The sequence below is a fragment of the Ambystoma mexicanum genome, chromosome 5q (assembly GCF_040938575.1).
Source record: "Ambystoma mexicanum isolate Mex_15411 chromosome 5q, UKY_AmexF1_1, whole genome shotgun sequence".
Taxonomy (NCBI): Eukaryota; Metazoa; Chordata; class Amphibia; order Caudata; family Ambystomatidae; genus Ambystoma; species Ambystoma mexicanum.
In genome coordinates, this window is record NC_090933.1 from 40384377 (window position 1) to 40409271 (window position 24895).

Below are 24895 nucleotides of genomic sequence, written 5' to 3' on the forward strand. Positions count from 1 at the left end.
TTATTTAAAAACCATATCACCATTTTTTTTAAAGATCTTGATCCTTTCGTGGGGATGTAACCTATAGAAGAAAGTACTAATAAGTGGAAGAAGGGCATAGCGGTAACGGCAACAGCTCAAGCACATTAGCTTTGTGCTGTTCTGTTGCAGCTCTCCGCTTGCCCTGGAATGGTGTGTTAAGAAGAGTGTTTTGCGTCGGGATATTCCCGCAACAGAAGCCGTTAAGAACGTCTCCCCGCTGCCGCGAGTGTCCAACAAATACTGCGAGGCAGTGGTACTCCAACGTATTTGCTACGCATGTTTTTACTTTGCCAATGATGGATAGGACTATGTGGTGTTTTCCTAGAACGTTCACCCATGTGCATCTCCCAAATGTAGGCACGTTCGAACTAAGTAATGTAAAACGTTTCGAAACTAGACCGCGCGTGAAAGTGGCTTGGGCACTGGAACTACAAAATCGAATATCGCACGTGCCAGCGAATGCTAAAATCATTGCCGTTTGGCTGAAGTGCTAGAATCATCGCGTGATCGCACAGTTTGAGTAGTTCAAATACATGCAGCGAGAAACCAACGTCCGATGAGAATAACGCATAAAGTTCCAGATAATGTCAGTCGTCACCTTCAAACAATAATAATTATTTTTATTCCGACACATTTTAGTTTGCCCGTCTTTTTTCTGGGAAATACTACTTTAACAGAATAAACTTCAAACTTTGCTTGCGCTGTAAATTAAATTATATGCTTGTATTTCTCTATAGTACTAGTTCTCTATTATTATTTTTAACCTCACTCATGTTTCTGGTCAGAAATAATCCTGCTTTTCTTTGTGTAGTACAAAATACTCCTGCTCTAAAATGGCCTCTGCGTTAGTCACAAGCGCTGGGATTACAGTTGTCGTGCTTATGACGTAGGCTGGCGGAGTCAGCACGGACACGCAGCCTAGCAGACCAGGAAGAACAGTGTGTAGCAGGGGTGTGCGAGCACTCTGTGGTGTGAGGTTATGGCTCACCGGTACCTGCTGCTGCTGCTCTCCCGTGGCTGCAGAGCTCTTCGCGGCCACCATCCGCCCTTTCACCCGGTGAGTGGGGGGATGGGTGACAGTGGCCACCGCAACAAAAAAAAAAATACATAATAAGAGGTGAATGCACCCAGTATGAACATGGGAGGGCAGCGCAGGGTCACCCCAAGGTGCCACTCAATGTTTTATATTTTCTAAACAAAAAAAGTGGAGCTACACGATATTTTGAAGAGTTGATAATGTATTAGTTTAACTCTTAGTTTTGGCCAATAGCTTTCAAGACCACGTGCCAATCAATCTTCCCTAAGTAGTGGTACCCTTGCTGTTCCTTTTAAATGAAAACTCTGTTTCAGTTGCTCTACTATAGTTGGTTGTAGAAGAGACTGGTCTTGTAAAAATATCAGACAAAACAATTTCGCCAAGCGAAGGTATCCTCTCCAAGATTTTTAAGAAGGGGCTCGCAGCAAGTCTGTTCTCCATTTACACCCTCTTATCATAACAGATTCTGTTGTTCATTCCCCCCAGTTGTTAAAGTATTTGTTTGATTCCTACAAACTTTTACATACCGCTTACTTTGGATACTGTCCTTGTAATCGTCTTCAGCAGCCAAACGAGCCAAATGCCTATGGGACCAAGATCCCAAGCAAAGTTAATTCACCATTGGGAAACATTGTCACCTCGAATGACTATAATTTGTTCACCTTCAGAAAGTATCACTTGCTGTGAATCTTTGGCAGGCACAGGGCACGCTGCTGTGAAGTCATCTGTTATGCAGTGATTGCTTTTCCTGGTCCCAGTTGACTCAGAACGTTTACATTAACCACGAGTGTGACTGTTTCACACTTATTCTACTGTCTTCAATGTATCCTCACACAGATCTGAAGCAATTATCGAAGCAGTAGGATTTGATACAAAATCCTCAAATGTCTCTGGTGTTGATGCTTAGGGCATAAGTTAGTTGCACAATATATGTTTTTCAATAGTGCCTGTGGTAAGACAAGGGCCAACAGCAGAGTTTTTTCCGGGATTTGAAATTACTGCTTTGGGGAAGTTCCATTTTTCTTTGATGGCACTTCTATTTTTTTTTTCTTGGCAGAAGTAGGGTAGGCTAACTGTTTAACAAAAAAAAAAAACATTGTATGTATTTATAAACTTTTCCGGAATGGGGACCTGGCCATGCCATTCGTCGGGCCACTTTACATTGAGGTAACAAGAAACTTTTGGGGGCCTATATATTACATTCTTGGAATAGCTCAACACAAAATTACATGGACGCTGAGTCTAGGGCTTAGGAGATGCATGCAGTCGAATTATAGTCCAAAAAACGAAAACATCAAAATGTGGAGAAGAGTCTGTCATGATTGAGCCGATGATTGCAAGATGCATATTTCTATTGTAGGTTGTAGGTGAAAGAAGGGGGCCAAAGTTTCAGGGTATAGCATTAAGGCAATTGGGATTAGACGGGGCAAGACACTTCCAGCGATACAAAGCAACTCTGGAGACTGCTGAGTAGACCACAACTTCGTCATGATCTTCATAGGGGGTTACTGTCTGAGCCAGTCACCCATGCACAGTGACCCTTTGGGCATCAAGAGCAGGCCATTGCCCAAATCGAACTGACATTCTGCTGTTAGGATCTTCTCTTTTTGTGGGTTGTTTTTTTTTTTTTTTTTTGGGACCAAATCTGTTTGGCTTGCAAAGGTTAAAGCACCCTGCCAAGCTCTTGCGCTCTCTCGTGCCCCTGCCAAGCTCTTGCGCTCTCTCGTGCCCCTCCTAAGCTCTGTCATTTTGTGAACTCTTCATATCGTTCAGACCAAAGACCTGTCAGTTTATATCTTTAGCGTACTTCAACAAGGGAACCAGGTTTGTGGGAAATTTCACAATGTGGGACATTTTTTATTGTGGTCAACCTTGGTTTCAGACTTCAAATAAGCGGTGAGGAAGTGGTGGAAAAGTGGTCTGTCGTGGGCTGCTTGTGTTATTTTTGGTGTTTGTTTGCTATCTACTACAGAGGAGGAGCTCACCAGAGACTGCCAGCAACAACCATAAAATCTCTTTTGCAATGCGGAGCTGCGCGGTGAGGAAGTGGTCTGTCGTGGGCTGCTTGTGTTATTTTTGGTGTTTCTTCACTATCTACTACAGAGGAGGAGCTCGCCAGAGACTGTCAGCAGCAACCATAACATCTCTTTTGCAGCGCGGAGCATGCACGTTGAAGAAGTGGTGGAAAAGTGGTCTGTCGTGGTCCGTTGGGGGCCATTGAGGACGTGACGCCCGGACTGTGTGGGCGCATGTACACCCCTGGGCCCCCGCATGCAGTCACACACACGCCTGCATTTGGATGAAGGATCACACATGTCCCGCGTGTTGCTTGCATCGGGTCCCGGCCGCAACTGCCTGCCGGCACTTCCTTTATTAACGACGCGCATGTGCGAGCCTAATCATGGGCTGCGCATGTGCCAACATCATCTTCACTCCATAACATCCCTCCTTTTACCCCAAACAGTGAACAATTATAACATCAATAAACAACAGTCTCAAACTTGAAACTCTGAGAACAGTTCTCGACCTGTTATGATACGGGGTCCATGATGAAGTCTTGGAACCTCTTCGGAGGTTTCTGCCCCTCACGGCTCTGGTACCTCCCAGGCTCCTCCCGTGATGGCCCCGGTGTTTCTGGGGCTTCTGGAGGTTCGTCTTCTATAGGTGGCGACCCCGGTCCAGGCCCAGAGCTGGGCGCCTCTGGCGGCGCAGGAGGGCAGCCTCGATCCGCATAAAATGCGACACATTCCGCGTGATGGTGCCCCTGGCATTAGCTGCGGTGACCATGGACCCCTTGACATGAGTCACTCCCAGCGGCTGGGCCTCGTACGGAAGGGACCGCTTCCCTTCCGGCCTCCGATTCCGGCCCAGAACAGTGTCCCCTACGGCAATCGACTTCTCGGGCAGGTTCCGGCGTGCACTTTCCCGCTCGTTCTTGACACCCCTTTCCACACGTACCCGGTTATTGTCAATCACCCCCGGGCTGCGCCTCTGCACTTCCGGTAGTAGTCCTCTGGGGCACCGCTTGAACAGGGCCTCTGCCGGAGCGACCCCGGTGGACTGATGAGGGGTTGTGCGGTACTCTCGTAGAAATTCAAAGAGGTTACAACGTAATTCCCCTCCCCCATCCAGAGAGATTCTGAAGACCTTGTTGAGTGTGCGCCTAAAGCGCTCGACCTCCCCACTCACCCTGGGCCACAGCAGGGTAACTTTTCGGTGTTTGATCCCCCTTTCCTCACAGTACTGGGCAAACTTTTGCCCCTGGAGCGGCCGCCTGTTGTCAGAACAAAGCTTGGTGGGGAAACCGTGTGTGGCGAACATCTTCTCCAGGGCCAGAATGGTGTGGTCCCTGGCCGTGGATTCCACCAGCTTCACCTCAGGATAGCGCGACCACTGGTCGACAACTGCAAGAAAGTACAGCCCTCTGCCCGTGGAGCCAAAGTCGGCATGCACCGTCCCCCATTGCTGTTCACTTCTTTCCATTGCTTGGATGGGCGGCCCCCTCTCCACCGGGCTAGCCGCCTGGCACGGTACACACGAGCGCACAAACTGGTCCACCCTGCTCTCCAGGTCCGGGAACCACACCTTTAGTCTTAGACGTGCTTTCGTCTTCGTGGTTCCCTGGTGGCCCTGATGGGCGAGCTGCAGCACTTTCATCACCAATGCTCGCGGGACTACGATTTAGCGCCCTCTCAGCAGAAGGCCATCGTCAGCAACAACCGACAGCTCGTTGTGCACCTTCCACAGTGCTCGGAGGTCTCTTTGCGCCCCTATCTCTCTCCTGGCATTGTTCATGAGCACTTCACGCCATTCCCCGCTGTCCATGGCTTCCTTGATAACAAGGAATACCTCATCCACATTTAACGCATCCGCAATCTCCTGGCATGCTAGGGCGACTGGCAATGCTGCCTCCACCACATTCTGCACCATGTCAATACAGTCTATCACCTCGGCAGAGTCTAGAGGGCGCCCTTCCCCTGGGTGTCTGGACAGATAGTCTGCAGGGTTGTGGGTGCCCGGACGATACTGCAGCTTGACTCCATATTCAGTAAGCGACAGCATCCATCTTTCGATGCGAGGGGGAGGTTTTGAGGAGGCGTCAGCCATAATCGGAATCAGTGGCTTGTCTGTTATCACAACCACGGGCTTACCCAGGATGTAAATCGTAAAGTGTTTGCAGCCCCACAGGATGGCCAGGGCCTCGCACTCAATTTGCGAATATCGTTTCTCTGTCTCTGTGAGCGCCTTACTGTCATAGGAAATGGGACGCATGATCCCTTGCAGATCTGCCTGCATGAGTACCGCCCCCAACCCCACTGGCTGGCATCCACCACTATCTCCGATTCCCTTTCTGGATTAAAATATGCCATGGTCTCTTGTCTGAATAAGGCATTTTTGATCTCGGCGAATGCCCTCTGCTCCTTCGACGTCCACGCCCATGCAATATCGTTCCTCGTTAGGGCCCGCAACGGCTCCGACAGAGACGCCAGGTCGCGAATGAATCGTCCACTGTAGTTCACCATGCCGAGGAAACTTCTTATCTCGGCTGGTGACTCTGACGGGGCGGCCTCACATATGTCTCTGACTTTCGCCGGGTGGGGTGAGATGCCCCCTGCATGGAACACAAACCCGAAGAACTCAATCCTGTCCCTGAGAAACTCACACTTCTTTCGGTGCAGGGTCAGCCCCAAGCTCCTGAGTCTCTCCAAAGCCCTTTCCAACCTCTTCAGGTGCTCCGCCTCCGATTGTGCAAAGACCAGGATGTCGTCCGACATGTTGATCACACCTTTCAGTCCCACCAGGGCCCCTCGGATAGCATTCTGAAAAACTTCTGACGCTGACGAGACTCAAAAACTGAGTCTTTTAAATTGGTACAGCCCCTTGTGAGTCGTAAACGTGGTGATCTACCTCGACACTGGGTGGAGTTCCAGCTGGTGGTAGTCCGACCTCAGATCGAGCTTGGAGAAAACTTTCGCCCCGTGCAGCTCACCCACGTTGTCATCCAGCGTGGGTGTGAGGTGACGCTCCCGCTTAATGGCAGTGTTGGGCAGCCTCATGTCTACGCAGATGCGGACAGCCCCTGGCTGTTTGGGCTTGGGTGCCACAACAATTGGGGAGACCCATGGGGTTGGACCCTCCACCCTCTCAATAATGTCCATGTCAAACAGCGATTGAAGTTCCTTCTCCACCAGTGCCCTCATGTGAGAGGGGATTCTTCTATGCTTGAGGGCTGTTGGCCTCACGGACCCGTCAATGTGAAGTCTAATAGGATCGCCCTTCATCTTCCCAACCCCTTGAAAGATGCCATCTTATAGTTGCAGCAGGCGATCGATGTCCGTATGATAAACAGCCAACGTGAAATGCACAATGTCAAGGGATTCGGAAGCAGCACAGCTCAGTAGGGAGTGCAGGCTCACATCCGTCACAAAGAACCTCACCTTGATTTGATTGGGCCCATGTGACACCGGAGCTACGATTACTCCTTGAATCGGCAGCGGCGTATCCCCACCGAAAGAGAATATCCGGGCTTTGGACTCTTCCAGCTTGGGAGGGCCTGGGAGAGCCTCATAGTGCTCGGCCGCCAGTACACAGACCGAAGCTCCTGTGTCCATCAAAACAGGGGTGGGCACTTCACCAATGTTCACTGTGCACGTCGGTTGCCTGCTCAGCCTGGACCCTGTAGCAATACTTGAAATGAACAAGATTTCCACTTCATCTCCTTCCTCCTCGGCAATGTCTATATCTTGTCTGCCTTGCTTGATCGATGACACACCTCTCACTCGTCGGGCATTACTTCCGCCTGACCTCGCTGGCCCTCTTGACGCAGTAACTGGGGTAGAAGCTCTGCACACCCTTGCATAGTGTCCTGGTGTGCCACATCATCCACAGGTCCTAGTGTTTGCGGGGCACTCCCCAGCGTGAGGCAGGTCATACCCGCAGTAAGAACATGACTGCAGAGTTCCCGGCGCAAAGGGATTGTCCCCCCTCCTAGGTGCCCAGAGCGCCCTACCTGGAGCGGAATGCCCGATGGCAAAAGTGTCTTCACCCTTCCCCGGGTGCATAGCAGCGTCCATTTTCGCCCCTCTGGACTCCGCCAGTTTGTACGCCCTCCCTGTGTCGAGGATCTGCTGCAGCGTCCGGCCTGGCTCCCTCAGCACCTGCCTTCTCAGCTTCCCCGAGCTGCACCCTTGGATAAGCTGGTTCCGCACCATCTCCTCTTCATTCACCCGCCTGCAGGTGCTTGCGAGGTGCCTCAACCGTGCCCAGAACTGGTCCAGTGACTCCTCACCTCGCTGCTTCTCCGCACCCATCACAAATCTGTCGAAATCGACATTCGCCATGGGGAGGAAATGGTCCTGGAGGGCCTGCTTCACCGCATCATAGGTGACCACCTGAAGGTTTAGTGAGTCATAGATCCTGTGGACCTCCGTGCCAGCTGAATATACCATTGTGGCTACCTTCGCTTCGTCATCTGTCTCTCCAGATGCTCTGAAGAACGTTTCTAACTTCTTCACCCACAGTATCCATTTCGGCCTAGCTTTGATGGTGGGCCCGTGGTGTCAAATTCAAGCATGGGTGCCAGGGTGTTGTGCAGTCTGCGTGGGACAGGCGCAGGTGCTCCCTCTTCTTCTCCCTCCACACCCATGGTGGTGAATGGGTTGAGGGGATTCTAGTCAGATTACTCTTTGACCGTTCTCACTGACCTTTTCAGCCTCAGGATGGGTGCCTAGACACCAAAACTGCAGTATGCCGGGGAGATGTCAGCAGCAGGTGTGAGTTTTGTTTTTTATTCGTATTTATATAGCGCACAACAGCCCGAGGACATCGTGGCACTTGTTCAGTACAAAGCTTAGTTACTTAGTTACATGGTCATTAGCAATACATATACAGGTTGCAATATAGTTGCATAGTCATTAGCAGCATATACACATGTTACAATATAGTTATATTACATTTGTGTTATATTACAATATACATGGCAGAAGTGGAGGAGGCAGTCCTCCACTTGCTAGTTGAGGAGAGTGGCCTTGAGGTTGTTGCGGAAGACAGAGATGGACGTTTCAGCTCTAAGGGTGGCAGGGAATGAGTTCCAGAGTTTTGGTGCAATATAGGAGAAGCCTAGACCTCCTGCTGTGGCTCTCTTTATGGGTGGTATGTGTAGCTGGTTGGTGTACTGAGCTCTGGTGGGGCAAGTGGATGTGGTCCTTGATATTGCTTCAGATAGGTATGCTGGAGCGGTTTTGTTGATGCACCTGTGAGTGATGGTGAGGATTTTCAGAGTAATGCGGTCTTTGACCTGGAGCCACCAGGCTTCACGTCTGGCGTGGGATATATGGTCTCTTCTAGGGATGCTCATGGCGGCTCTGAGGGCATTGTTTTGTGTAGTTTGCAGTCTGTGAATGTTTTTGGCGGAGGTGCCAGCTAGAAGGACGTTGCAATAATCGAGTTTGGCTCCTGTAGTTGCTCTAGCTATGGCCAAGCGATTGGGGGTGGATAAGTAGGGTTTAATGGCATTGATGAGTTTGGTGCTGAACGCTGATGCAGAGGCTATGACGAAGATTTGTTTGGTCATCGATAGATTTGCATCAATGTGAACACCTAGAGTCTTGACAGAGGATGATACGGAGATGGTTGAGTTGTCTATGTTGAAGTTGTTGTATTGAGGGCTTAGTTTTGATAATGTGTTTGACTGGCCCAGGATGAGAATTTCAGTCTTCTCCCCGTTAAGACAGAGGCCATTGATTGCCATCCAAGCTTGGATAGTGGCATAGATGTTGTGAAGGGCCGTGGCGTCTTGGTGATAGAGTCCAGATAGGGGTAAAAGTACGTGAGTGTTGTCTGCATAGTTTGTATATGCAACACCCATGGAGTCAAGTAGGTCGAAGAGGGGTTTTGTGAAGAGGTTATAGAGGGTGGGGGCTGTACAAGATCCTTGGGGGACACCACAGTTTATAGTGGTAGGATCTGCGTTAGCTTTGTCGGAGTAGACCTTCATGGCTTTTCCTTCAAGGAAGGAAGTGATCCAGGATGCTGCTTGATTAGAGAAATGGGCTGCATGGGTGAGGTGGGTGGTGAGTGTTTGGTGATCTACCAGGTCAAAAGCAGCTGATAGATCGAGGAGGAGGAGCAAGGCAGGTTTGCCTTTGTCCATGATCTGTGTATATGATTTTTTAGGTCTAATAAGGCGGATTCTGTTCCATGCCCGAGACGGAAGCCAGATTGTCTTTTGCCTAGTATGGAGTTAGCTTCTATGTATGATTGGATCTGGATGTGAGCTGCTTTGTCCAGGATTTTTAGGAGGAACGGGGCTGTTGTTATCGGTCTGTAGTTGTTGGGTTGTGCTGGGTCAAGTGTGGCATTCTTTTAGAAGTGGCTGCACCCAGGCTTCCTTGAGATTGTTTGGGACAGTTCCTGTTTGGAAAGATGCGTTAATGAAGGCAGTAATCGGGGGTGCTAGGTCATTGGCGCATTGCTTGATGATTTTGGGAGGGCAAATGTCTGCTTTGCAGAGGGATGGTTTGAGGTTTTTGATGAGATTAAGGACTTCAGGTTCAGTGACGTTTCTGAAGGAGAATTGAGCGTGATTGAGATTACTACGCTTGTCTTGTGTAGGGCAGTTGTTTATTTGTTTTGATTTGGGAGGGCTTTGCATTGGTTTGGGATTTTGTTCTGGAGGAGTTTTATTTTGTTGAGCATGGCGGACTGAATGCTGGCACACCAGGCTTTGTCTTTAGTTATCTCGTCAGCGGTAGCCGGAGGAGTGACTAATTCATTAAAGATTGCGAATAGTTCTTTAGCTTGAGAGTTGGCCTTTGAGATCCTATCATTGAAGGAGTTTGATTTTGCTGCTAAGATGGCTTTTTTTTATATTGGAGGGCTATTTGTTTGAAGAGGCGCTTATTTAGATCAGCGCTTTTGAGCTCGGAGGCTTTGGAGTTCTTCCGAGAACCAAGAGTTGCAGTGAAATAATTTGTTTCCTTCTTGCTTTCAAATGGGGCTATAGAGTTTATGGCATTGGTGAGAGTATCATTGAAGATAGCTTATAGTATATTTGGGTCCTGAGAGAAAGGTGGTGCTAGGCAGGGGCTTTTAAGGTGGGGATGCAAGTTGTCTGCATTGAGTTTTTTAGAACTTCTTATTGTGGCAGGTGGTGCGTGGGAGAGAGTCTTAGGTTTAGGGTTGGTGGGGATGAGGAATTCGATGCATGTGTGGTCCGTCCAAGGAAGGGCGGTGTTTGAGGTAATGTTGGATGCACAGTTGTGATCCATGACCCAGTCAAAGGTGCAGCCTTTGGAGTGAGTAGGGGTGAGGATTCTTTGGGAGAAACCTAAGTCTGCGAGTTCTTTAGCTAGGGCTGCGGCGGATTTATCCTTAGGATCATTGTATCCTAAATTTAAGTCTCCTAATAGAAGGATTTTAGAGGACTTTTCAAAAGGACTTTTGATGTCCTCCACAGTCACACCGTCCAGAATGTCATTTCTCCTACTCTGTTTTTGGAATCAACGGCGCTTCAACCAGAAAAGGCTGTGGAGTGTCCAAAAATTGTTTTATGGCAGGAGGATTGCAGGCGGTGCATGAGCACCCGCGTGGGCTGCTGCCGCTGCGATCCGTGAATCATCAAAGATGGCCACCGGCAAGTGCATAGGTGCGCGACGATTTGAGGAAATCATTTTCTCCAACATATAATCAGATAAATGTCTCTTTCCCCGGTGTCCTCGCTCCCCGTCGGCATTGTTGTGGGCACGTGTACACCCCTGTGCCCCCGCATGCTGTCACACACACGCCCGCATTCGGACGAAAGATCACACACAGGACGCATGTTGCTTGCATCGGGTCCCGGCCGCAACTTTCTTTATTAACGACGTGCATGCGTGAGCCTCGTTATGGGCCGCGCATGCGGGAACAACATCTTCACTCCGTAACACGGACCACCCTGTGTCCCCAGCGTTGAGGAGTGGCCAGTTTGTGAGCGGAATATTTCTTGGTAAGTGGCTGGTCAACAGTTAGATACGCAGCAAGACGCGCCGAAGATGAAAACGAAAGTAAAAGAGGAGGCTGCAGGGTGTGTTTATTGGTGCTGCTACGTTACTGCGACTGACTGTCAACTGTAAAACTGTAAATATGCAGTGGTATTTAAATCCGTAACGGGGGACCCAAAGACTTGAAAGAGTAATTAAGGAAGGGGTGGTTAGAAATATAACATAAAGGGCACCTAGTTGACGGCAGCAAAATAAATATAAAAGAAAAAATAAACACTAACCATCGGTAGCATCCGTGTGTAATTCAGCAGCAAGTTGGAGCATATTGCAGCTCGTAGATTCTATCGGGGCTTGCCCGGACTTTCTTTGTGTTCTAACAAGGAAGCCAACTGATCGGGAGACTGCGGGAAAGAACGTCCTTTGATGCCGATCGCTTTGGAAAGTTGTGACAAAAATGGGCAGAGCCCAATCGCTTAATACAACCACAGAACTTTATTTAAACCATTACTCTCTTCAGAACAAATTTGCCACGTGCAGGGAAGGGCAGGCAGAATTTACTGGAGACTCCCACTCTTAAACTTAGAGTGCACAGATAAGAGAGGATAAGGAAAATACTTCGGGTGTATATATATAGAACGGATATCAAAGCAAGTTGAAGAAGAGTGAAAGTAAAGAACAGAATTGGAAAGGCAAGTTCATGACATCTGAAAGATTGAAACTACAGAGCAACCTAATGCAGGAAGACAGGAGAGCCCCCCCGAATGGGATGAGCCCAGAATGGGAGGTACCCCCGCTGCCAATAAGCAAATGGATGGGACAGAGGCACCCCCAGTTCTGGGTAAATGATATATCCAAGCCCAAGTTCACGCTTAGTTAATCTCGCATTCACCGGCAAGGCAATCTGAATTACAGGAAGAGGAAAATGCTACAGTAGAGATCTGTAAGAGAGGTCTCGAATTTACTGTAACAATGTCAAAAATCCCCCAAAAAATAAACAATCATTTTGGGAAGAGGAGAAGTAAAAGCACAAATGAGGAGGAGATGCCGGGTAATAATTACATCCCACGGAAGAGAGTAAGAAGAGACAGCGTGTTATCTGATGTAATTCTTAATGAGAATGAAAGTGCAATGACGCCAGAAAAACTGAACATAGCAGGTTCGTATAATGAACAAAACAACGGTACGTCGGAGGGGGAAGGAATACTGGAAGGACGGCAGGGAGAAACTGACTACTGTAGTCCATAGTCGACTCAACCGCTGCTCTCAGAAAGCAAAGTCAACAAAAATACCGTTGCTGCTCTGAATTATGTCCTCAACTCTCTAGTCTCAGTGTTCGAAATACTGAGGGGAGAGGTCCAGTCTCAATCAGGTACACTCTTAGAGATGACAAATTAATTGGCCACACTGAATGGGGCAGTGGTGGGATGCAGCAATGCATTAAACACTAGCGTAATGAAGAAGCTGCAGGAATTCAAAGTGGAGTCCACCAAACAAGGTTTACACTTATCGGCTATCCAACAATCATTTGCAGCGCGAAAAAAAGACGCAGACTTGGACTTCATTGTCAAGCAGGACATATTGTTACAACTCCAAATTATAAATCAAAAAAGGTCGGATGACAATGGGAATGGGCACATAGAAGAGCCCAACTCTCAGATGTATGACACCCCCCGTCTGAATCAGTGTTAGAAGAATTTAGATAGCTGGCAAATGTAGGAGGATTCCAGGAGGAAGAGTCTTCGATAACACCGGCAGTGGTCAGCCCTCTAAATCAAGAAGTACAAAGTCAGCATGTCCCAATGGGAGGTAGAAGAGAAAGAAAAAGAGAAGCAAGGAGATACAGAAGACTGAAAGAAAATGCAGCCCTAAAACAAATGGAGAAAAAATTGAAGAAACAGAAAAAATCCTAAAACAAGTCCTCTGATACCAACACTTTCTTGAAGAAAATTGGGAATGCCTCTACAACGTCAATGGGGGATGAACAGGAGATGATGGAGCTAGTTTCCCTGGGAAAGAAGTCAGGAAATGAACACTCAAGCAAGAAGGGAAAAGAGCATGGGGAAATCCGTAAAAAGAGCCAGACGATGGCTGGTAAGGCTTTTACCCCAAAGAAAAACAGAGGAACAATGTCATCGACAGGCTCACAAACTGAAGGGGTTATGGCAGGCCATATAGAGGCCAGAACTCGAGCAATCAATGGCATTGAACCTACTCACTTTGGAGAACCGCTTGGTCTATCAAAAATAGGCAATGGCCCATTAAAGGCAAGTGAGACTTTGCCGATAGCCCCAATATTTTTGAGGTCAAAGCAAAAGTTGGGAGTGGTAAAACTCTTACCCAAGGGCAATATCATCAGAGAGTTGAAAGCTAATCAGAAGATTGCCCCAATATTTCTGAAAGGGGTTCAAGCAAAATGTCATACAGTAGAGAGGAAATTAAATTGGGAGAATGCAAATATAGAACGATTGGGCCTACCATTAAAGGGAAAGCGATCAAAATAGATGAGGTGTCGGATGCAAGTATATGTATGGAGGAATCTCAGGAGGGAATGGTCTTTCAAACGGAAAAGGCGGTCAAAGGGACAGGGTGGGATATATTGACCCACTCAACGGCAGTGCCCCACATCACCAAGGTGCTTTTGCGCAGAAACAACCAAAAAGGGCTGCACTGGCTCCTGTGCACACCAGGACCTCAAAACTGAGTTTTGGCAGCAACAAAAAGATGGCTGCACCATCCTGCCTAGCTCACTTCAGGCAAGATGGAACAAGGGAACACACTGAAAAAGTACACGAGTGTGTTCTGAGGCATATACATGGAATCAAGTGAAAAGGCAGCACTGCTTTGCGGAAAAATCCAAAACTCCCCTTCAAAATGAAACATTTTCACCCTTTAAAAAATGCTGTTTTGACGCTAATTCCATCTGTTCATTTTGAAACCACTGTATTTAAAATGCCCTATCATACCCAGGATATTTCACTGTGCTTCACCAAAACCAGGCATAAATTCCTGAGTGACAGGCACAGTCAAACCAACTCTGAGAGAAATCAGTAAGCAACTTCACTTGCACGGGAACACAGGTTTATTTCTTTCCAAAAAATATCCAGGCTCAGCAGTTCAAAGAGACTTTAACTCTCTGAGCCAGGTTAGTGTCAATGCATCTATGCTTTAGATACAACTCCTGCATTCAAGGAAACGACTACAGCTGTAAAAACAGTGTGGGCATCTGAGAGAGCTGCCAAACCGAATTTAAAGAAAGAAATGCTAGCAGTTTTTAACATATGTGGAAAAATGGGCTTTGCTGACTGAAGAAAAAAAATGGCCTGTTTTTAAAAATAAATTATTGAATGGAAAACTGCTTACTTAGCAGTGTAAAGGGATTATGTTAGTGCTGATAATACACACATGGGCTATCTTCATTCACAGGTTTGTTTTAATTCAGGACCCAAAACTCATCTGTGCTCCAGGCTGGGACAATAGAAGTCCTGGGACACTAACCTGTCAAGTGTAGGGGGCAATAAAACCTTCAATTAAGATGGGAAACCCCTACCTTGCCTTGAAGGAAATTAGTTGGTTGCTGTTGGATGAAAGAAAAAAAATGATCTACTGACAATGGACTGTCTTGGTTCCAAAGACTATTGTATAAATAAACTTTAAAGACTTTTTATCTCTGCAGCAAGAATTGGTAAACATTTAAAAAGTTTGTAGTTTCAAAGCTAATTTTAGGGGCTGTCTTTTAAGACTTGGTAGAACTCATTGCCGCATGGAAAACAGAAGTTATAAAATATGACAGATTACCAGAAAAACATTCATGTTGCAAATGTAAAATGTTGTACATACACCCCTGGAGATAATTCGCATCTCGGTACAAAGTTATGGAAATTTAGACCTAATTTAAAATTACCAAAATGTATCAGAAAGGTGAAACAAGGTCACACAGACTGGAGGATTGGACTGATATGTGCTGCACATAATATGTAACGTGTGTATAATTTGCCAAGAGATTGCCATTGTAGAAATGTATTTTTTTGGCAAAATCAGATTTTCAGTAAAGTAAATGTGGGAGTTTTCAGACATTCCCTTGGAAATCCAACCAGTTGAGAGCAAGGCGGAGACTAGCACCACTGCCCAATCCAAGTAGTTTAGAGGCATGCGTAGTTAACCCTGCCCAGCCTATAATTTGATGATGTCATTTTGCACTATAAATAAGGGTCCCTGACAAGACTCTACACACACACTCTAACTGATTTCCTGCACTGCATTCCTGTACCCGTCATCTTCCAGAGCCAGACTCCAACTACAAGGCCAAGCATTGCTAATCCAACTCCAGGGCCCAATGCAAAACCCAAACAGTGCTGATCCCATTCCCAGCTAGGCCTCCAATTTAAAAACCCACTACATTTCCCATTAACAAGGGGAAAACTGTGGAACCTTTGACATCCTGATCCAGCTTGGCTTGCTGCCACTCACTGCATGCTGCTGCCATCCTGCTACCCTGATGACCTATATAATCCAGTGACGAGAATTGCCAGACAAGAAGTGCTACCTGGTTACCAGTCCCTGCCCAGCTGATCCTGTCCCACTGATTTTGTCTGGCTGTCCTTTGTTAGACCAGATCTGTGTGGTGACCAGCATGCTGACTGTCCAGAATCCAAAAACCAAAAAGTGGACTGTATCAATTGCCACCCAACCTAAACCCATAGCCGATCTTGTCTTTGTCCTCATCCCACTCTCCAAGTCACCCTATCCTTATCCTGATACCTTGTTCAAACTTTCACATCACTCTTGCCCCCCTGCCATTGATTTCTAGTGCTAGTGCCATCTCTTTAGTAATTTTGTCTTGTGAAATCCGAAGCTATTAATCCTATTTCGAGTGATCGGACTGGTTCCGCTAGGGTGGGCGCTGGGGAGCTGGGGTTGAATTTGTGAGTCAACCCTGAGTTTACTGTTTCCCTCTTTGGTGGCCTAGCCTGAATGCTCTAGTGTAGAGTAAAATTGTTCTTGTCAAAACTGATTTTCTTTACTTTTTCACCGATCTATTTTACTCAAAACGGACCTTTCTAGATCTTGCACTCTAAATCGGTGTATTTCACCTGTTTTTATAAAAAAAACATTTGGGTAATTTCAGGCGGGAATTGCAAAGTTTCCAACGTGTCATTTGCTGCAACATGTTTTAAACCCTGCCACTCATTTTCGAACTGAAAGCTTGTGGTAATCCATTCTTTGTGATTATTAGTGTCTGTGCAATGTTGCTCTCGTGAGGTATTATATATGCTTCAAGGGTTTTACGCACATTCATTCTTTTATTCACCCATTTCCGAGTGTCATTTTTAGCATTGCAAAGGGGTTTGAAATCCGTTTTTCTCTCTTATTTGGGGAGGGAAGGTCAGATGTCAATTCTGTTTCCTATTTGTCATTCCTGATTACCTGCTGCTTCTGTTTATACACTCAGAATTGATTATTTGTGGGTTGAGTCAACATTGCGGGGGGAAATTCTAACTCAAGTGCTATCTTACCTACAATCAAAAAGTGCTCCTATTCCCTGGTGTTTTGTAGCTGTGTCAATAGAAGGTTAAACTAAGTGCATTGCTTACAATCCTATTGTTATTATCACCCCATTGGTGATTGCTGCCCCATATTAAAAATTGTATGATTGCTTTTGAATTTTAAAATAAATAAATATTACTTTGTATCAACCAGCCTAGTTCATGGTCCATCGTGGCCCGTGGTATTTGAAAATGCGGTCTGATATGAATGGTGTACCATCTCAATATTGAACATAACATAAAAACATAAGCATTTATAGGCCGAGACTAAGGTGTGCGTCGTCTGATTGAAATCCTTAACAAATTTGGGGGTCCGGGATTGAGATTGGCTGCCGCCCGTGACAGTCTTAACACAGCAGACTAACCTGCAGGGTAGCAATACTTTGTGTGGTTGGAATACTGTTACACTATACAAGCGCCCCCAAAACAAATACTCTTAAGTACCAGGCATGTCTATAAAAGTTAAGTTAAATCAAATCAACCCCGACATAATTAATAAAGAAAGAACATTTCCAAAATGGCTGTTCCTGTAGAGATCAATATGGCTAGGAGAGCACCTTCTGCGCAAGCTATTTGTCAGAGGTGAGTGGCCAGAACAGGAGGACAAAGTCTGGCTACAAGAAATAACCCAACAGGTCACCGCCATGGACCTGAATACATGGCAGGGCGGTGGGTGGCCTATTACACCAAGCTCTGAGTGAGCTATATATGACCCCAAAAATTATAGAGGAGCAAAGCAAAATTGCCAGAATCACAGCCTATCTCCACACGGGAGCGATGCGAGAAAGGCAGGAGGAAAATGAAGTTTTAGCGCAGAATCAATCTGAACTGTTAAATAAAATCCAGATTGATTTAAGTTTAGCGGAACAAACATTACAAAAGAGCCAAGATTTGGAGGTAGAATCTGCAAACTACATCATAAAATTAAGAGGATTTGGCTCTCCAACAGCACAATAATGCAGATCAAGAGACCCAATAGAGGCATTGAAAGAGGAGTGTAAGGAAAAGGTTGACTCTCCGCAAGAGAGTCAACAGAAGTTAAATCAACAAATACATTTTAATAGAGCCTGCACAGAGCAGATGGTTACCCTACAAGACCAGATAGACAAATTGAAAGAGGAAAATAATAAATTAATCATGAGACCTCCACTCTCAAGCAGAATTTGATCAGGAGTGCCTGAAATCCAATGCCATCAAGTCAATAGAAAGGCGCCATAGGCCAGGAAATAAGCAAGTTACAGACAGAGTTACAGGGGAGTGAATTAGCCGTCCAGGAGCTAAATGAACTGAAAACAGATTATTGGAAGCTACTGGAGCACGCCAGACGGGTAGAAGGTGCTCTAGAAGAGAACACCGAGACCAAAGATGCTAAAACTCAGGAGGCGAGTCTCCTGCAGCAGAAATTGTCTCATTTGTCCCAGTCCATACAGGAAGCGCTGAGACACAATGAGGCTCTCTATGAAAAGAATGATGGGCTCAACAAACAAATGGGAGCGCAAGAGCGGGTCATAGAGGCCAGTAAAAATCTTGATAGCTGAACAAAAAGCTCAGATCTTTGCTTCTTATCTATTAGCAGGGGCTGAAAAGGTCAAACTAGCAAGGTTGGAGAAAGAGGGGGCTAGACTTAATCTTAACTGGAGGGACCCCGAACAGGTAGAGAGGGACAGGGTAACCCCTGATCATAGTATAACGACCTCTATGCTAAGGGACTCAAACCCAATTAATACTGGGAACACTGCCAGCTTCATGTCTACCGGTTCACATGAGCCAGAAACCACGAGGCTGGCAGAATTCAATAGAACGAGCATGAGGGAACCGACGGGTCAGTGCCCCACAGAAAGTGATGGAAGGGCGTCCCTGTATGCACTTACTCTATCAGAATTGTGCCTGGACCTAGTATGATGGCAACCTTGTCTGTCGCTCCCCCATCCCCTTACTGTCCTCCCCCTCCCTCCAGCACTATCTGAAACGTTGTCGGGCCTAGCACGATAGTCGCTTGTTTTGTTCCTCCACTCCCTTTGTGCACCCCTCTCCCTCACCTTTTGCTTTTCTCCGGCTCTACCAGAAATGCCGTCAGGCCTAGTACGGTAGTCGCATGTCTGTTTCCATTTCCTTCCCACTCTCCCCCTCCCTTCCTTATCTATGTTTTAGCTCTTGCACTATCTGAAATGTCGTCAGGCCGAGTCGATAGTTAATTTCACATCCTTACTGTTCATGGCCTGTAAGAATGTCGTTGTATTTTCCCTTGTTCTCCTCCCTTGCCTTGAAGCGCTTTGAAACACATTGTGTATAGGCATATATAAATAAACTATCATATCATCTCATACCCAAACATTAAGGCAGATAGCTCTGACAAGGAAGGCTCCTATGAGGGGAGGGTCAGGGAATTAGATCCACCGAAATATGACTTTCAAAGGGACCAGTTGGTCCAATTTCATGAAAGACCCGATGAAATGAGGCCCAAAAAGAGTATCCTGAAGACCTCTACCCAATTAAGGCAATGGAGGGAATACTCTGCCAACCCTGGGAGTAAGGAGGAGTCAAAAGACTACTCTCCTGTGCACCACAGGAGTGGAACAACTAGGCCCCACCATTCTATGAGCCCCTCTCAAACTCACAGAATCTGGGAGAGCCTAGATGATCATGAGGGGACCTCAACTAGTAGCGCCTCAAAGTCTGAGAGCGAGTGGACTCGGGTGACTAAGCCATAGAAGGCAAACAGCCATAGAAGGCAACCAAACTCAAGAGAGTTATGACCAAAGACCCATTAGACAGATTAAGGCCCTTAGGAGTGTCATAACCCCCTACCATAGAAATGCAAAATATTCTGTTTGGGAACACCTGGAGCTCTGAGCCGATGATGGACACTTTTCATATGAAAGACAATCAAAACTGTATTGTGTATGTAAAATGGACATTCTCCCCTGAATACTCCAGTTTCTTTGCTGGACTGGAGGACCAGAACCATTCAAGATGGTCCACCTACAGGGCGGCCATCTTGAAACACTTTTCTGCCCACAGAAACCCCCCAGGAGGCTTGCAAAGCGGCTTACAATCTGCAGTGCAGGGAAGATCAGGCCCCACGAGAGTTTGCGCAGGAGCTCAAATGCGCCTTTGCCCAGACAACTAGGAGGAAGCGCACAGATAGCAGGGAGTTTGTAACCACCTTCTTTCATGCACTCCCCAAGTATATTATGACCCAGCAGGTGAGGGACTTCCACAAGAAAGGAACTCTGGACTGGGTCATAGAGCAGGCGATCTGCATTAATGAGGTCCAAAAACCTGCATAAAATAAAAATCTGAATAAAAACCCCAAGCCAGCCAACACCCCTGCTGCTGCTAATGTGGCGGAGGTGAAGTTTGCCCCCGTTTTAGACCTAGAGATGGGGGGGGCCTAAAAATACAACTGCACAAAGTCAACACAATCAAAGAACCAGAAGGCCTTCTGCCCAGTCACAAACAGGTGGCAGTGTGGGAGGTAATCCCACTAATGGGACCCCTAAAACTCCTGAGTATATCAGCCTCCTATATAAGGGTAACAGACCAATCCTGGGGTTTGTATGGACTCTCCTGGCCCAAGGGGGGGGATCCAAACAGGTAAGTGCTGCCCCGGGAAACTTCCCTCCTAACTTCCCTTAGGAGGGCAGGAATTCCCCAAATGCTGGCTCAAGCTTCTTCCCCCCGATACCCACAAAACGCCAACCTGCAGGACAACCCTGCTTTCAATCCCCGCTTTCAGGAACCCAGACAACCCAATCCTAGGGGAGGCCAAGGGTGGAGGATTACCAAAATGTGCCATATCCAGGGTACTATGGGAGAAGAGATAGTTACCCTTTCCGTGATCCACTGAGGGTTGACCAGAGACCCCCGTACCAGCCGGAATGGGTATCCCAACTGGAGCGCCAGGTCCAGAACCTAACCCAGGATCTGGGTCGCATGTTGAGGGCTCAACAGAACCCTTAGGCAAACATGGCGGCTCAGAAACCCACAAACCAAGAATCTGGCACACCAGAACAATGACGGGGCGAGAACCCTGACAACTCACCGGGTCCAGAGGAGGAAGCACAGGGGAAGGGGGGTGTAAAGCCTGAGAAGAAGCTTCCTTCCTCACTCGTAAAAAGTCCAGGACACCCAGGAACCGGAACCAAAATCTCCTGCCCCCAAAAACCTGCCACCCAAGGAACAGAGGGGGGTAGGAGAAATAAAGAACGCAAAAAGACCCAGTTTGTGGAGGAGGTTAGTATCCTCCAATTTGAAGGGGAAGAATCCTTAGAGGATCCTGAGAAAAAGATCTTCTCCTTCAGGGACGGGGGGACTCCTCCCAAAGAAAAATGGGTCCCAACAGTTCTAGATGAAGACTGGCTGGGAGTGGGGACTGATTCTGAATCGTCCATCCTAGAAACCCAGAATGAGCATCAAGAAGACATAATAATAAAAGAGGATTCCCAAACTCCCCAAAGCAATTGTGGTGACTATGTCCAAAAAGGGGGGGGGAGCCCAGAATCGGAAAAGGAAGAGCCAGAAACTCCTTGATGACTGACATTTTTCCATGGATCTATGTAATGAACTGATAGGACCAATCCCCAATGACTGTTTTGACAACGATAATAGCAAGGACTTACCACCAGACAGGATCTTCACTCGGCCAGGGGGGAATTTCCTGTTGTACTCTTCCTGCCCTTATGGGGAGGAAGAAGTGACTTGTGACATCAGGGAGGATGAGGTGATCTTCCAGGTCCCCAATGACAGCCTCGCCTACTTGAAACCCTCAGTCCAGCGAGTTAACCTAGCTGATGCCTGTGAGACTCCGGAGCAAAAGCAAAAGTTGAAACACGTTTTCTTAGATTTTCAAGATCTCTTTGCGGTGGACTCGTATGACTGTGGTGGCACCAAAATCCATACAACAATTCCCACGGACCCTGGGATGACTCCAGTGTTTGTGAAGCAATACCGCTTGCTTCTCGCATCCATGGAGTCCCTGACGGAAACAATCAAAAACCTTGAGTCCCGTGGGATAATTTGTCCAGTCCACAGCACCTTTAATAATCCGGTGCTAGGGATCTTAAAACCGAACGGCCAGTGGAGACTCTGTGCCGACCGTAGGGAGCGGAATAAATGGGTCCCTACGTCCTCTCCCCTACATTGACCAGGGGCTGGCCCAGATCCAGGGGTCAAAGGTATACACAGCCATTGACCTGACCAATGGGTACCGGACCGTGCCTGTCAGTAGGGAGGACCAATAAAGCTGGCCTTTATCTTCGGGGGGCAGCAATACACCTAGACCTGGACTCTCTTCGGATACCTCAGCTACGGCAATTAATTCAACATCTTCCTACATAAGGCCACACCCGACTTGGGTGAAAGGGTTAACCTGGCCTATGTTGATGATGTCTTGATAAAAAGCTCAACTGTGGAGGAACAATAGCGGAAATCCGTCATGTTCTGACACAGAAGTTTGCCGGAGCAAAACTCTCCTTCCAAAAGGCACAGTGGTGCAGGACCTGTGTCAACTTTTTGGGGCATGAGATAACTCTTGAGGGTCTCTGTCCCCAGGAAAAGAAAGTGGAATCACTCCTAAAACTGAGAGACCCCACAACTCTGTGTGAGCTAAGAAGCCTCCTAGGACTGACTAATTACAGTAGAAAGTTCATTGAGGATTACACCGAGATCACAAGACCCCTGATCCATCTGTTGAAAGGGGGGGGTCAAGTGGTAGTGGGGTCCAGAACAAGCTGAGGCAGTAAAGCAACTCAAAAGAAGCCTCTCGCAAGCGCCTTGTCTAGCTTACCCTGTCAAAAACAAGGAGTTCTTTTTGGAGACAGGGTTCTCGAATACATGCCTGACAGCAGTATTATATCAAAAGCATGACATAGTCAATAAAGTCATCTTCTATGCAAGCAAGACTTTATCCTCTGTGGAGGAAAAATTCAAAGATTGCGAGAAGGCACTCCTGGCAATGGTGTGGGCATTGACAAATTACTGCCCGTTCATCCAGGGGGAACACATCATAGTGGAGACCACCAGCCTTTGCAATACCTCCAAAGTGACAGAATCCGGGCCGGAAATTTAAGTAATTCCAGAATTACTCCCTGGATTCTGTCAATGCAATGCTTTCCTGTGGAGGTCAGATATGGCCAAAACAAGAAGAGTTCCCTCACGCAAGGTCTGGCTGACTTGCATGATTGTGCCAGAGAAAACTGTCTCGAGGACGAAAGCCTTAAAATCTAGGACAACACAGAGGGTACCTGAATTTCCTGCACAAAGTCTATGAAGAAGACAAGTGCGAGGGAATGCCCACAGTTTACGTGAACGGGTGCTCCTACCATGTTGACAACGGGGAAAAGGAACTGGTGGCCGGCATTGGGAATGCCTGAGTGAATGACACCCCGGAACCCTCTGCTGGGTAAAACATCAGTCCCCGTAGTAGTCGGGTAGCTGAGTTGATGGCAGTTCATCAGGCCATCCTCACTGCCGTCTGACACCAACTCCACGTACTGGTTATAATCACCGATTCAGATTATATCCGAAACATGTTCGTGGAGCACCTGGTTAATTGGAAAACCAGAGGCATGCTATGTGCTAATAACAAACCGCTTAAACATGGCAAACTCTTCCAAAATATTGATGATCTGGTCACCTGTAGTGGGATGACCATCTATTGGAAGAAGATCAAGGGTCATTCCAGAATAGAGGGACCAGACAAAATTGGAAACAACCTAGCTGATCAGTTGGCCAAAACCAGAGCCATCCGGGGGAGCTCCTTGAGATCAAGTCCCTGTTGGGGTAAATCCAGGTCACTGCTTTCACTAGGTCCCAGACAAATGCTCACAATGAACCCTCAACTGCCCAATGGAGTAAGGAGACCCCAGATGCTGATTTAATCACGGCACAAAAAGGGGATCCGATTATTGGTATGTTTTATCAACACATTGAGGACCCTGAGAACTTTCCCCTGATGGATACCGATTACATTGGGAAACAGGACCTCAAGGTGTTGATGAAATGTCCAAAAATGTTCCGAATCCAAGACTGTTTGTTGGTAAGGAGATCCATATCTGGCTGTGACCAGTGGGTGGTCCCTACCTCATTCCGAAGCCTGATGCTAAGTCACGCCCATGATGCGGCCACAGCCGGTCAGGTCATCTGGGGTTTCACACTACTTTAGAAATGTTGCGAGAGGTTACATACTGGCCACACATGTCTTGTGTGTGTACAATTTCAGTCAACTTCACTCGCACACCAAGCTCCCCTCCTGAAGAGGGGGATGACACTGCCTTGGTCAGATTTACAAGTAGATTTCATCAGGCCCCTGATTCGCTCCTCTAGGGGGAACAAGTACATGTTAACCATAACATGCTTGTGTACCAAATGGGTGGAATGTCTTGCCCCAAATTGCAAGGCAGAAACAGCAGCTGCCCTGATGATCAATAACATCTTCTCGCATTTTGGCGTACCTCAAAGGATTGAGTTAGACCGAGGTAGTCACTTCACTAGCAAAGTGATGACAAAGATGTGGGAGATACTTCGGGTAAAAAGGAAACTTCACATTGCATACTGCCAGTCCTCTTGTGGTGGAGTTCAGAGGTACGATAAAACCACTGTGAGCATTTAAAAAAAGTTTGTGGCAGATTCTGGGCCAAGTTGGGATATCCGATTACCGCGTGTCCTGATGGCCATCAGATCTACACCTTCTTCTGCAACTAGGATGTCTCCATTTGAGCTGATGACTGGATGAAGGATGGTGCTACCTCAGCATCTGCTCTATAGAACACAGGAGCAGACACTGATTAACGCCTCCACAACTCATGAGTATGTTGAGAACCTAAGAAAACACCTTCAACATGCTTTTGCGTACGCTCAGCGGAACCTAGAAAGATCTGCAGAGGGAATGAAGACTCAGTATGATCTAAAAACAACCAAAAAGGAATACCAAGTAGGAGGCAGGGTCTACTTGTACAATTTCCAAAGGAACGAGACCAAAGAGCGCACAATTTTGCCTAGCTGGCGAGGACCTTTTGAAATTGTAGACAAAATCTCACCTGTCGCCTACAGAATCCGCATCCCCAAAGGCGAATGAACAGGAGAGAAATGGGTCCATATTAATCAGCTAAAGAGTTGTCACCCTAGGCACACTTTGCAACAAATTGAGGAGCGCAGAGAGAATCAAATAGAGGAGACATCTGAAACCTGAGAATAAGGAAAAGAAGAACCAGAAGGGAGCTGATAGGATTTATAAATATGATTATGTAACAGGGAGTATTTTTCTTCATCATTAATTGCTATCCTTGAATGTCTGTGTATCCCACTGCTGTCAA

The 24895-nt window shown here is 47.1% G+C and overlaps 1 protein-coding gene across 3 annotated transcripts in view; it reads left to right on the forward strand.

Moving 5' to 3' along the window:
• Positions 1 to 887: 887 nt before the first annotated feature.
• Positions 888 to 24895, forward strand: part of AFG3L2 (AFG3 like matrix AAA peptidase subunit 2) — a 1716771-nt gene continuing 1692763 nt past the window's right edge. For 2 of the 3 annotated variants that reach the window (XM_069620477.1, XM_069620478.1), the window contains exon 1: positions 920 to 1078. In XM_069620477.1, coding sequence (XP_069476578.1) covers positions 1001 to 1078 — 78 coding nt within the window. In that variant the 5' untranslated portion in view covers positions 920 to 1000. Of the gene's footprint in view, positions 1079 to 24895 lie in introns of all 3 variants that reach the window. The other variant, XM_069620479.1, reaches the window with a different exon arrangement.